Below are 14507 nucleotides of genomic sequence, written 5' to 3' on the forward strand. Positions count from 1 at the left end.
AAACTTTCATTAATCCTTTTTGTCAACAATAACTATTCTTATTTGACATGATCCTGGTCCGACCTAAATACAATATTTAAAAAAAAGTCGAACATGTCTTGTTTGTGTATTTGTTACAAACTATAAAAGACCTATTTAAGGCAATTTGATTTGAGGTTTCCATGTGTAAATATTTCATTCATTTAAAGATCAAGAAAGATAATTCATTTGTGTAACCCTACAGCCATTCTTTTCTAGGTATATATATATATTTACATTCTTGATATGTAGATCAGCTTCTGCTATTCATTGCGGCAATGTACATGAAAAAAAAATCCATTCAATCCCTAAATATATGTCTTACGGGAGGTAGATTGGTCTTTGACCATAACCAAGCTTGATCTTAAACTTTACCTCTAAAATCACAAAGTATATTAAAACCAGAGGCCCAATGGGCCTGCATCGCTCACCTGGTATTAATCTCACAATTGTAACCTTAAAAGAGGACTAAAATAAAGCTACAGGCAAAATATCAGCGTGTTGACTTAAAGTTTAAAGTAATTCAGAAAAAATGGGCAAAGGTCATTCATTTGAATAAACATGGTAGCCCTTCATCCCAGCCTCTTGGTTATTTAGAAGAAGTCGTTTAAAGGCTTTCAAACATATTTGACCCCTGTGACCTTGAATTTAAATCAAGGTCATTTATTTGAACAAACTTGGAAGCCCTTCATCCCAACATGTTACTGGCCAAATATCATCACCCTAGGCCTCTCGGTTATTCAGAAGAAGTCGTTTAAAGGTTTTTAACATATTTGACCCCTGTGACCTTGAATATAAATCAATGTCATTTATTTGAACAAACTTGGTAGCCCTTCATCCAAGCATGTTACTGGCCAAATATCATCATCCTAGGCATCTCAGTAATTTAGAAGAAGTCGTTTAAAGGTTTAAAACATATTTGACCCCTGTGACATTGAGCATAAATCAAGGTCATTTATTTGAACAAACTTGGTAGCCCTTTATTTCAGCATGTAACTAGCCAAATATCATCATCCTAAGCCTCTTGGTTATTCAGGAGAAGTCGTTTAAAGGTTTTAAAGATATTTGACTCCAGTGACCTTGAATATAAATCAAGGTCATTTATTTGAACAAACTTGGTAGCCCTTTATCCCAGCATGTTACTGGCCAAATATCGTCACCCTAGGCCTCTCGGTTATTCAGAAGAAGTCGTTTAAAGATTTTGAACATATTTGACCCCAGTGACCTTGAATATAAATCAAGGTCATTTATTTGAACAAACTTGGTAGCCCTTCATCCAAGCATGTTACTGGCCAAATATCATCATCCTAGGCATCTCAGTAATTTAGAAGAAGTCGTTTAAAGGTTTAAAACATATTTGACCCCTGTGACCTTGAACATAAGTCAAGGTCATTTATTTGAACAAACTTGGTAGCCCTTTATCCCAGCATGCTTCTGGCCAAATATCATTACCCTAGCCTTTTTGGTTACTGAGAAGAAGTTGTTTAAACTTAAAAGTTGACGGACGGACGACGGACGCCGCACCACGGCATAAGCTCACTTGGCCCTTTGGGCCAGGTGAGCTAAAAACAGTGAGCATGTCTGGTTTCCATAACTTACATGTACCATGGATCTACCCAGATGATGATGTTTGAACTTAGTAACAAATTTTACCTGGGCGACAATGATAGTAGTTCAAGGTCATTAATAAAAGGAAACTAATTGTACTTCGTCAAGGTAGCTAAATGTAGCGGACAAATATTGTGACCAACGGCCAGCTAGGCTTTCTGGAAAATTGAGAATCTGATTTTTTTCACCCTAGTCAGCTTGTAAAATTGGTCGTTGGCTTGAACATAAAACCTGAAAATGATGCAGATGGCTTTTTTATATCTGATTCTAAAATACAATGGCTTTAATCTTTACAGCCTTTTAGGCAATGCCACTTTTAACACATTTGAGGTCAAGATGACTTTTTTGAGAAATTTGAGTTCACTCTGGCCAAGGTGGCTAATAACCAAATATCATGACCCTGGGTTTTTCAGTTCTGAATAATTATATATATAAGAAGCTGTTGAAAAAAGTTGACAGATGGACACCAGTCCATACCATAAGCTTACATGCACTTTGTGTTAGCTGAACTAGTAAGAAGGAGAAAACCTTTCTATTATTAGAAAGTTGTCGGTTTCAAAGCCCTCAACCCCGACGATCAATTCCAATTCTTTTCAAAAAGGACACAAAACAAAATTACAAAGAGCAGCTTTAATCATAGATTTAGAAAGAAGATCATCATTCACATTTAATGCAGATATTCTACAGTTCACAAATGTATGTGTTCCTTACAGGAAAAAATATTCTGTGTTACAAATGTATATAAAGTTAGGAAATGCATTTTGTTCATGTACATGAATATATATTAATATGCATATTTGTATAAATTGTTTTTCGTGGCTCAACATTTTGTGAGCACATTTCATAGTTTTTTACAATGACAAAGCAATTAATATTAAAAACATGATTCACATTTACATCTCTGTAAGAGAGCAAAGTACTGCTTCTACTGAAACAAAACAGGTCCAATACATTGTATTATGAACAGGTGGTTCGAACATCAAACTTAACAAAAAAAACATCTGATTATGATGCAAACATATGTCTCTAAGATCCATACTTTTTTTATAATATCAAATATTAATTGATATCAGAAATGAATATAAGAAGTTCTAACAATTTTTAAGTCTGATTTATTCATATTTTTTTTGGTCATTTTCAATCGCTTTTCTATAATGGTAGTTATCAATTAAGTTTGGAATCATATTGCACTGATAATGTAATGGTATTACAAATGTAAAATTGATTATTGAGAATTCAAACCCGAAACAAAGAATTTGATTCTATTATCAAATATTGTACACATGGTAATTTATGTGCATGTTATTTTCACAGTAAAAATAATATTCAAATTTAAGAAGACTGCAAATATTTAGAGTGAAGAACCACTGAACATACCAACCAATCTTGAAATCCCGATTTTAAAACTTTGTAAAATATTTCATAATGAGGTAAGTATACGTCAGTCATTTACAATATACTTTGTGTTAAATCTCTAAATTACCACAAACATAGGCTGTGGCCCTGTTTAAAGAGTTAAAAGTGTTTTGGAATTATTCCCATAACGTACATCATTATTTAGGAGCACAAATTAACAAATGCTACGACCCATAGTGCAGAGGATAACATTCCTGCTTATAATGAAGACTTTCAGTTCAGGGATCAAATTCCCTTGATGGAAATGCTTTTGTGAAACAGGGAAATATTCATAATATTAAAACCATAATATTAAAACCATATTTCTTTGTTATAACCCTTTACTTTTATAGTAAATTGGCAACTAACTGGAAAAAAAACCCAATTTATCAAATTGGAACTCTTCTTTGTTGGAGATACAAAACAGTGCAGGGACTCTCTACCTTAACATGAAAATGACACTGCTATATATTCAAGGCTATTCAGTGTGTTATAAATTCATGATTTTGGCAAAATGAAATACTATGAACCAATTTTTAATACTGGTTTTATAAATTACACATTGTGAACATGCAGGTAATAACATTCAAGTCAAATTGGCGGTCAGGGTATGGCAAAATTTGTGATTGTTGAAAATGAAGGACCCATTATTTTTTATCAAAAGATAAATAGGACACTGAATAATACCACACTGTTGACATCTGGATATGATTTATCACTCACACGAACACAAAGATTCAAGGAAATATTACATAGTATTGATTTTCTTATAAATAATGTATCTACGATACCAAAATCTCAACAAACTAGGAATACTTTAACAATTATCATAAACAGATATTTTTTTAAAGATCACAGATTCATTTTGTGGAGAAATCATCATCATAAACGTTGTCAATGATTTTGATAAATATATATATTACCATTAATTTAACAGATGTAGCACTATAATTTAAATGTGTAACAAAAATTATATAACTTCGGTAAATATATTTAGGAATTTTTTGAAACAGAACTTCCTAGATGGATTTCAAGCAAAATTAACATGATTGTTTCCACTAATTTGAGAATATGTTTGGAACCAAAAGTACATAATTGAACAAAACAAATTAACAAAATTTGAATATTTAATTTCAATGAAAACTGAAACGAAAGCAAAACAATGGATAATGAAAAGACACTTCATTTAGATTAACGAAACAGAAATTCTCCTTCACACGTTAAAATCAATTATATATTTCATGTAACAATTCACCAAAAAGCCTCATTCTGATAAATACTTATTGCTTATTCAGAAGTTAAATTTAAAATCAACTTGAATATGCATTAACAAACATTAACCTCGGAACAGCTTCTGTGGTAAATAAATTGATCAATGCATTTTGTCTGCGGTGGTCATCAACACACGTGAAGTTTGATATGTATTCAGTACAATTAACAGGGCATGCTTGATCTGTATCCACCTATATGCTATATTGTTGCAGTCACAATAACAATACATAATGAAATTTTCATATCTTGGCTCTGTTCTGTATACCTGTCTAGAACTGGACGTCATCGATTGTCTTGCCAAGTTTATGAAAACGGCAGTCCATCTCGACCCAATTTCAATGACATCTGTTGGTTTTAGTTAATATTTTTCATTTTTTTGTGTATTTTTTTTTGTATCTTTAAATTTGATGATCCCATTTGTACAATGCTACAATGATATGGTTACTTCTAACAAGCATTAGTAAGAAGATCCGAATATATAGGTTTACATTGTATATAATTCAGTTGTTAAATGTCACTAATGAAGACTACCCGACATTTTTCTGTACTTATCTTTTCCACAAAACAACAACTATATATATTACAATACAATGACCACAAAGAAATCTGTTTCATGAGTTATCTCCCTTTGTTAACAATTCTTATCTCAGCAACTACATGTACTCCAGGATATATGCTACTCTCCCTTGAAAACACTACTAATTCAAAATTACTTCCCTTGGAAAATTTTTGCTAACAGGTATTATTTTGCACCTTTAATGTGTTTTAATTACCAATTAATTATCTTAGTCCAAATGTAGTCAAACACAAAGATATTGGTTTAAAATCTCTTTCTGAATGTTTGAACTCTTTTGTTAAGGAGATTATAAAAGGTTACTGTGGCATGTAACCTTAAAGTAAATCGATAATATTTATAAAAATAGTTTAAATTATAAACTTAAATGTTTGTCTGAAGACCAAACATACAAAATTGTAAAATGATTGATATTTCTCCGAATGCTTAAAGATTTTTAAAAAATAAATTGAAAACTTCAGCTTAGATGTAAAGTTCCGAACAACCTGACCCAGACTAAACTATAAAACTACGACACACACGTCCACAATTCCTTATAGCACTTCAGAAATGACAGGTGAATAACGTTGTCAATCATCTTTACGCATCATAAGTACTGGAAGACACGTTGCCTCCGTGTCCAGTCCAGTTTGTGTGGATGAATTTACCAGGAGAAGCCAGAAGTTCATAGGTGTGAGCTCCGAAGTAGTCCCTCTGTGCCTGAAGTGTAAGATCTCAGCATAAGCAAATGGGATATGATACGAAAAAAACACAACAAAAGTTGTAATTTAAGCGAATGAAACTGCTGCCCCAATTTTTTTTAAATAAAATGTCATAATCACCAATAAAACAAAGTAAGAAGTAAGTGGAGGCTGACAAAGATGTACCCCTCAACCCCACGAATGGTCAAATGTGACTATAGTCTGTTTAACCTTGCAAAATGACCATCAAAATCTAATAGTGTGGTATAATACCTTGGTATTAACACATGTACTAAGCCCCACTTTCCTGTGGCCCCGACACCAGACATATATCTGAAAAAATTGTCTATAATGTCAGGGCCAGAGGAAACTTAATACTATGTAATAGTTTAGAGATGAACTGAATCTGTTAAGGGTCAAGAGATGTGACTTTTTAACTTTCAGACTTGACATACTTCAATCTTGACAGATGACCACATACATGTATACATATCATCATGTTAGAACTTATTATCAATTACCATACTGTAAACCTGATATGATCAGTCTGCTGAAGGGCCAATGAGAAATCTTCTACAGTTATATTTTACAATGGACATATTGGTAGACTCGGTGATGGGGCCATCCTGGATGCTCTAGAGGTTACGCTCACATTCGCTCTCTGCATGTCCTAGCAAAATTGCAGGCCCACGGCTAGCTACCGGGTATTTGATTGGTCTCGGGTAAAACAATCTGACCAATAGCTAGGCTGATACCTGTCTTTTGAAGATTACAAAGGAGCAACACCTGACTTCGAAGCCTGTCAGTTTTACCCTTACACGACCAACAGATTATGTTGATGTACATCAAAGGATCAAGCTAGTATGCTCCTCTCATCCACAAGGTGGTGCACACGGAGCCTTTGATTTTGCTACGATAAATTCCAGGGGAGCAGAGAGAGAAAGCGAGCGTAACCCCTGGAGTATTGAGGATGTGAGAGGGGTAAAATTAACCTTTGAAATAGGAAAGTCAGAAATGTATAAACAAGACCTTCTATTAGATCCTTTGATGTAAATATGTAAATTTAACCTCTGTTATCCAGTACTTTCCTATTCATTAGGTCTATTAAGAATTCACTGTAGGATGTGTGTGCAGATGTATGTACATGTATGTATGAATGATGCATGTATGTATATGCAGTGTGTGTGGAGTATGTATGTATGTGTGTGTGTGCGTATGTATGTGTATATATGTGTGTATCTTGTGTGTATATGTTGTATGTATATGTGCTTAAGCATACTTTTGAGTATAGGAATGTGGGCCTAATTATGTACTAAGGCTTATATGAATTGAAGGTGAGACGGTGTGGAGACAGGAGCACAGATGTGGATATATGTATGTATTTGATGTGTGTTTGAAATTACTTGTATAATATGTTGATGTATGTCTAATATGTATATGTCTATGAAATGAAAAAAATCAATAAAAAATCAATAAAAAAATAAATAAAATTCACTGTATACAATTCCTTACCTGTAGGAGGTTGGCGGGCAGTCTCGCTGACCGGTAGCCATCAAAGAAAGCAAGTGCTGTACTAAAGGCAGGTGTCGGAATTCCAAGCAGGACGGCGGTGGACACAACCCTCCGCCACGCGGCCTGACAATTCTCTATTGCTGTTTTGAAGAAGTCATCCAAGAGGAGATTGCTCAGCTTAGGGTTTTTGTCAAAGGCACTCTTTATATCACCAAGGAAATGACTGAAATAAATCAAAAGAAGTTTCTTGAAAGAATTCTAATTTGTTAATGTGCTTTAAAGCATATCCACAAACAAGAGGCCCATGGGCCTTAACGGTCACCTGAGTCCTACAGTATTTATTTTTGTTGTTGAAATATGTACCAATTTGAGTAAAAAATAGTTAAGTATAACGTTAATTTAAGTTTGTCAGGACCATGAGCTGATCATTCCTAGACTAAGTTTCAGTTAAATCAGCCTATTAGGACTTGGTTTTAAGTTTGAAATAGTTTTTCAAAATGGCGGCCGTGGTGGCCATATTGGATTTCTGTTTGACCCAAAAAATAACAACAGTTGGTCAGGGAGATGTCAGTAACCTTCCCATGAAATATTAATGAAATCCCTTTGCCAGGATTTCAGCTTATGTTGAAAATGTAAAATATTAACGCATGACGGACGACGACGGAAGAAGAAGGATAGCAATAGGTCACTTGAGCTAAAGCTCAGGTGGCCTAAAAACTCATCAACAAATTAAAACTAATGATTTCATGTACATATTTATCTGTAGATATTAGATAATTTTAATTTGATGGTAGTCTTTACAACTAAAACATTTTACAAACCTAAAGGCTAACAACTCAATAAGCCACAGTGGGATGAATCAGTAAATTAAAGTCAAAAATCGTAGAGACATTTTGCCCAATTTTGACAGCTGATTTTGATGATTCGGCACACTGTGACTAAATAGTGAGTTATTTTCAGCTGTTTAGAGTGGAGACTCTGCATGGTCATTTACATTATTTTCTTAAAAGGGCAAAGGAAGCAGAAATTTTCGAAAGCTTGCAAAATAACATTTCAATTCCTGTTTGTGTTCAAAACAAACTTAGCTTTTTTATTATTCGTAACAAACTGGTGACTCTTATTTCGGATTTAACAAACCTGCGGATGATGCATCCTCCTCGCCACATCAATGCAATGCCACCAAAGTTAAGGTCCCAATTCAGCTCGGATCCTGCCTCACGCATCAACATGAACCCCTGAGCGTAGGAGACAATCTTGGAGGCATACAGGGCCTGAAATGGGATAAATCATATTAACATGTACATATATAGGAAAAACGAACCATGTCTTACAGGAAAAACGAACCATGTCTTACAAGATGATACAACAACGTTGATAGCACACAAAAGGTGGGGCATCAAAAAGAGAAATCAAGTCAAAATCAATTGCTGGATGGCATACCAATTGTACCAATAGTGGCTGGCCATGGACTAGGCGGAGGTTTACTTATTTCTGATAAATCAATGCATTGTTCTACATACAGGTAGATTAATAAACAATTACTCACCTGCTTGAGATCTTTAAGAAATGCCACCTTGTCACCTTCGTATCTGGTTTTCTCTGGTCCCTTGATGTGTTTACTGGCTTCAATCCTCTCCTTTTGCAGGGCAGACAGACATCGAGCAAACACAGCCTCACCTAGAGCGATTCCAAGGCGATCAAGATCGTAGTCAGATTAAAGTAAATGTAATGTTGTTTTAGTGCTATTTTACTGTGTTCCATAACTATTCCAAATAAGAGCTGTTAAGGTTTTCCATCAACCTCGATATCCAGGGGTTACGCCCACTTACGTCGCTCACTTTCGCTCTCTACACCCCTGGACTATATCATAGCAAAATGGAATGCACGAAGATAGCTGTTTGATTGGTCTCGGGTAAAAAAAAACTGACAAATCGCTAGGCTGATACCTGTCCTCTGAAGATTACAAAGGAGAGACGCCCTACTTCACAGCCTGTCAATTCTTACTGTTACCTGACAGCGATATTCTTTTGATGTACATCAGATCGAACTAGTCTTCTTGTCTCATCTACAAGGTGGCGCACACTGAGCCTTCAATTTTGTTTTGACATATTCTAGGGGTGCAGAGAGCAAAAATGACCCCTGGATATCGAGGATGGCTTTTCATAAGTCCCAGCAGGATCTACAGGGTAGTGAAAAAATGTACATCTCCTGTATTGCTTCATGTATGTACAGACAGTTTAGGTGATAGGAGTTATGTCCCTTGATATTGTCAGACTGAGGTGGAAGACTGGAGCAAGTGTGTGATGTATTGACTTTTATAAAAGATGGTCCTTTAATGTCGACAATATAGATTTGGGTTCTGTCCAAAGTTTTAACACTGCAATCAATAGATAAACCCTATGGAGGACCCCACGATTACAGAAGACCATCCAAGAGCAACTTTACCTCTGCAATTTTATCTCCATGCACCCCTTACATGTTGTGCTTTTTTAATGTTACTGATATCAGGATATTTAAACAACATGAGGCTCACTAATTAAGTCTGCATCAAGTATCTTATAATTTCTTTTCTAACTAGCTACATACTTAGGTTCAAATCTTTCTTCTAACATTTGAGACCATCCATGCATGGTGGCTATATCAAATATTGTACTGACTTGAAGAATGGAGAAAAACATTTTAGTTAGGACATTGCCAGGAACATATATAAGACATGATAACCACTTCCACCACTTTTAGACCGACCCTTCATTTATATAACTGCAGTAGGAGCAAAAAACGCACGGTCTGCAGACCGGGGTTCGAACCAGGGACACTCCAAACTCCAAGACGGACACTCTACTAATTGAGCTATCTGGTCGCTGGTGATTGACCCAGTCCAGTTCCGCTACACAACATTGAATTCCTTTGGCCTAGAGATCCTCGATTCCAAACAAAGTCAAAGTATCTTAACTTGTACTTATGTAATTTAACCTTTTAAAGATCAACCCTAATTTCCCTTTCTGGGCCCTGCCTATCTGCCCTGAGGTAGTGGGGGTAGAGGTTGGGAGTTGGGAGTTAATATAAAGTTTAATTTTCTTTGCTTAAGAATGCTCCATGACTAAATACATTAAAACCGTTTAACCATAAGGTTTGAGTTGCCAATTAAATATTATAGTGTTTTTTTTCTTTACTTGGGCTTTGCTTCTCTGCTCTCAGGGTAAACATATCGGAGTATAACATATGTTATATTTACGATCATTTCTTAAACACCTGCAAAATTATCCTCCACACAGAAGATATCAAGTAATCCACTGATTTGCCACATCATATATATATAGGTTAACTTACCTATAAGAGACACAGGAACACCAAACTCTAGGGCAGATATGGCCGTCCATTTTCCTGTTCCTTTCTGGAAATAGCAAAACAAATTAATTGCAATGAAGTTTCTGATTGTGATTTGTGTGATTTCAGCAGATTTATCCTTAGATATTTCTATGAAAGATTTCCCGATAAATTTTAAAACATGCACTGTTATCTTAAGTTCTGGTAGGAAACCCTTTTTGAAAAGGACAGGATTTGCTAAGTGGTGTTGCTATCCTTAAAAAAAAAGAGAAAAATGCAATCACACTTAAAAAAAGTGTCAAATATAAATATATCTATAAGAACAAGAAACGTTTTCAAAACATACATGTGACCCCAACTCCCACTTTGCTTAAAGTGAAAATGAAGGAAAAGTCCAACCAAAGTCGGTGAAGCAGAAAATATAGGTCACAATGACCCATCTGTCACATAGTGATGTATTTGCAGACTGTAGACCAGAAAGTTTTCACCCATTGACGGTAAAAAAACATTTTTGCCCACTATTAAATTTGCCCTTCACATTTATTTACTATGTATACGATGTTGTTTACAAATGTTCGCTGTAATAATACATTATACCCTCAATGCAGAGAACAAAAAAGGTGTTTTAAACTGCAGTGAAAATTTCCCGGTATAGAGTATTTAGCTTTGACTGCAAGGCATATAGCCATATACATGTAGCATTACAGAAATAAGGAAGCTGAATTCAACAAGAGGCCCAGAGGGCCTGTATCGCTCACCTGTTTCTTTTGTTACATGAAACTGACATATAGGTAACTTCAGACCAAATTCGATAACTAGAACACAAGACATTTTAATCTCTTAAACGCTTCTCAAGATATTGTTGTTTGAAATTTGAAATTGTAATTTTGAAGCTTTTAACCCACGTTGATCTTTGACTCCGGCTAGCACTTAAAGTTGACATTTGAATTCATTACTGTAATTAAGAAAGAGATTTGCATTGCTGGTCTACATAACATACCAAAGTATCATATCTCTAGACTAAATGCTTCTTGAAATATCCTCGTTTGAAGTATTTTTACATTTTTGACTCCTGTGACCTTGAAAGTAGGTGAAGGTCATTTTAAAGAAGAAACTGTATAGCACTCTATCCCCGGTACCTACTGGCCAAATATCATGACCCTGGGCCTTATGGAACTTAAGAAGATTGTTAAAGCTTTTAACCCATGTTGACATTTGACCCCTGACTAGCACTTTAAGTTGACCTTTGCCCTCATTACTGAAATTAAGAAAAAGATTCGCACTGCTGGTCTCCATAACATACCCAAGTATCATGACTCTAGTCTAATCGGTTCTTAGGATATTGTTGTTTGAATTTTTGAACATATTTGACCCCTGTGACCTTGAAAGTAGGTCATTTTAATGAGGAAACGTTATAGCACTCCATTCCAGGTACCTACTGGCCAAATATCATGACTCTAGGTCCTCCAGTTCTCCAACAGAAGAAGTCGTTTAAAAGAAAAAGTCGACGGACGGACGATGGACGCCGCAGTACGGCATAAGCTCACATGGCCCTTCGGGGCCAGGTGAGCTTAAAACCATCCAAGATGTTTTATAGCCAGACCAACAGTTAAATGGCAAACACTTATAATACCCCATCATCTTTGTAGTTGGAGGCGTAAAAAAGGAATTCAATTTGTTGGTTATAATCACTGCAATAAAATACATACCTGTCCGGCTGTATCTCTGATCTGTTCCAACAGAAAACTGCCGTCCTTGTTCTTGAACTTGAGGATATCCCGTGTGATTTCAATGAGGAAAGAATCCAGTTCCTCTTTATTCCATTTCTCGAAAACCTATCGACAGAAATAAATCTTAACTGATGACTGGTATATTTTTCTAAGATATAATAATAAAATGCAATAGCTGCCTGAAATGTCATTAATATCATCTATCGGTAACAATTATTGTAGTCATTGCTTTTTTTGTGGGGTTCTAAGTTTTTGCAGCAAGATATTTTATGCAAAAGTGTTACAACCCTTGGAAATGACAAATTAATTCATCATAATTGTAGCACATTGAATCCAGCTGCCCACTCAACCTGAAATTTCAGATTATTAGATTCAGCGAAATGGAGCTATATCTTTCCCCCAGCAAAACTGGAATGCACCTTTGAAGTATGGGAGAATATATTGACTGTCCTTGCTGTTACAGACTGTATTGTCTTCAGACTATTCATAATGTAACGCGTGACAACACAGTAAAACCAAAACAGAACAAAAGTCAAGTTACACATCTTCTACAGAGTGCCCTTTATAGTTTATGAAATTCCTTTTTAGCAAATCTGTGGAAAAAAACAACTTTTTACAGTAAAATTGAACCCTGAGTGAGATCAGTTGAATGTATTTATTATTGTTATTGAATACATTAACCAGAACAACTTGAACCATTCCTCATCAGTCACTACTCAATTCCTTTATGAGATACTTCACACAGTTCTCAATCAGTTGAGTACGTATATAGGCCATCATAAAGAGTACAAGCTCCCATGCAGGTAACTGACATAAATTCACCACCGAAAAAGGTATCTTTATCTTTTACCATGATCATGACCCAAATCTATTTATAGTTGTGTGATCGCACAACACACCAAATTTACTGTGAACATTGTACATACATCATGCGCACATCGTCCCCATATATAATGTGCACAACTGTGCGACTCAACAATCAATCGACCCGTTGTGTGATAAAACATACACATATATATGTGCAATGTGGTAAGAATATTTGATTGAATGAAAAAAGTATGGAAGCCTGGTGTGAAATAAAGCCATTCTTTAATATCATATTAACCATGGATACCTATTTATCAACTGTGTGATAGATATCACCTAGTTGCACACTGCACATCATGATATGTGCAATCCCACAACTGTAAGATAGTGACAACACAATGAGTGGATACCTACAAAATTTTGAAGTGCAGATTTGTTTAATTTTCTATCGGAATATTTTGCGAGCCTCAGTGTTATAAAACAACCAAATTAAGCCTCAGTCATCCAGTCATGTTCACAGCCATCGTAACAGCAGCTCGATAGTTTAACTGCTTGCATTTATTAACGATACCTTTTTCAATTCAGAAAAGCAGAAATGTTCACTGTACTCCCCTAAAAAGTACTGCAAAGGTTGTGGAACAGATGAATTTTCAATTATAGATGGTTGTTCTTAAGTTGGAATGACACACCACTGTATGGTGTACTTACGTCGGCCATCTCTAGTTGGCCCATGCCGAGTCCATCCTTCATTACGTTGTAAGCCTCACAGATGAGCTGCATGTCTCCGTACTCAATACCGTTGTGGACCATTTTCACAAAGTGTCCAGCACCGTCACTTCCCACCTGTAATGTAGCATAAAGAATTTCACACACTTGAATTTATTTCTGTTTAAATTTTTCTGTATAACTGTACATTTGAGTCCTAACTGGACGTAATTGTTGGTAGTCAGGTGGCGCAGTGGACAGCGCACTTGCCTTTCGCCAAGGCGTCCAGGAATCGGACGTGAAAAGGTATGAGGTCACTTGGTCAACCAAGATTTCCTCTCCCTTGTGTGCTAACATCCAGGCCAACAAGGTGGTTAATATCAGTTGAAACAACTTATAATAACATAATTGTTGTAAAATACATAAAATTAAAATATTTTACAGAAATATACTCTTTATTCAAACTGTATATATACAATAGTATATTGTCAACTTTTGCTTTTTATGTTAAATATTCGGATTTTAAAGATCCATATCAATTTTAGTAGACATAGCAATAACTGAGTCTAGCTTGTCTAAATTTTACATCATCTAAGCTTTGAGACTGATCCTTAAGAGTCTACCCATTAACTCATTCATCCCTGAAATTTCATAATGAACTATTCCAACCATTGAATTGGAAGAGTTCAAAAGTGTCTTCAGGGGTACCATGAATGAGCTCGAGTTAAGCTTGCTTTAACATCAGTCTTCTCAAGCTCACTCAGAAATAAGCTCACAAGTTACCATCAAGCTCACCAAGACCTTAACTGACTTTAATAAAGCTCATCCAGATTTTAGCTCATTTAAACATTAAGCTTATCAGAGCTCTCACTTAGACTC

General features: G+C 35.4%; 1 protein-coding gene across 1 annotated transcript in view; it reads right to left on the bottom strand.

Moving 5' to 3' along the window:
• Positions 1 to 2241: 2241 nt before the first annotated feature.
• Positions 2242 to 14507, bottom strand: part of LOC110460402 (6-phosphogluconate dehydrogenase, decarboxylating-like) — a 31235-nt gene continuing 18969 nt past the window's right edge. Inside the window, exons 7-13 of the mRNA XM_021513277.1 lie at positions 13632 to 13766; positions 12096 to 12221; positions 10390 to 10453; positions 8606 to 8736; positions 8197 to 8330; positions 7060 to 7282; positions 2242 to 5566 (exon numbers count right to left, since the gene is read on the bottom strand). Coding sequence (XP_021368952.1) covers positions 5447 to 5566; positions 7060 to 7282; positions 8197 to 8330; positions 8606 to 8736; positions 10390 to 10453; positions 12096 to 12221; positions 13632 to 13766 — 933 coding nt within the window. The 3' untranslated portion in view covers positions 2242 to 5446. The remainder of the gene's footprint in view (positions 5567 to 7059; positions 7283 to 8196; positions 8331 to 8605; positions 8737 to 10389; positions 10454 to 12095; positions 12222 to 13631; positions 13767 to 14507) is intronic.

This window comes from Mizuhopecten yessoensis, unplaced genomic scaffold, assembly GCF_002113885.1.
Source record: "Mizuhopecten yessoensis strain PY_sf001 unplaced genomic scaffold, ASM211388v2 scaffold10383, whole genome shotgun sequence".
Taxonomy (NCBI): domain Eukaryota; kingdom Metazoa; phylum Mollusca; class Bivalvia; order Pectinida; family Pectinidae; genus Mizuhopecten; species Mizuhopecten yessoensis.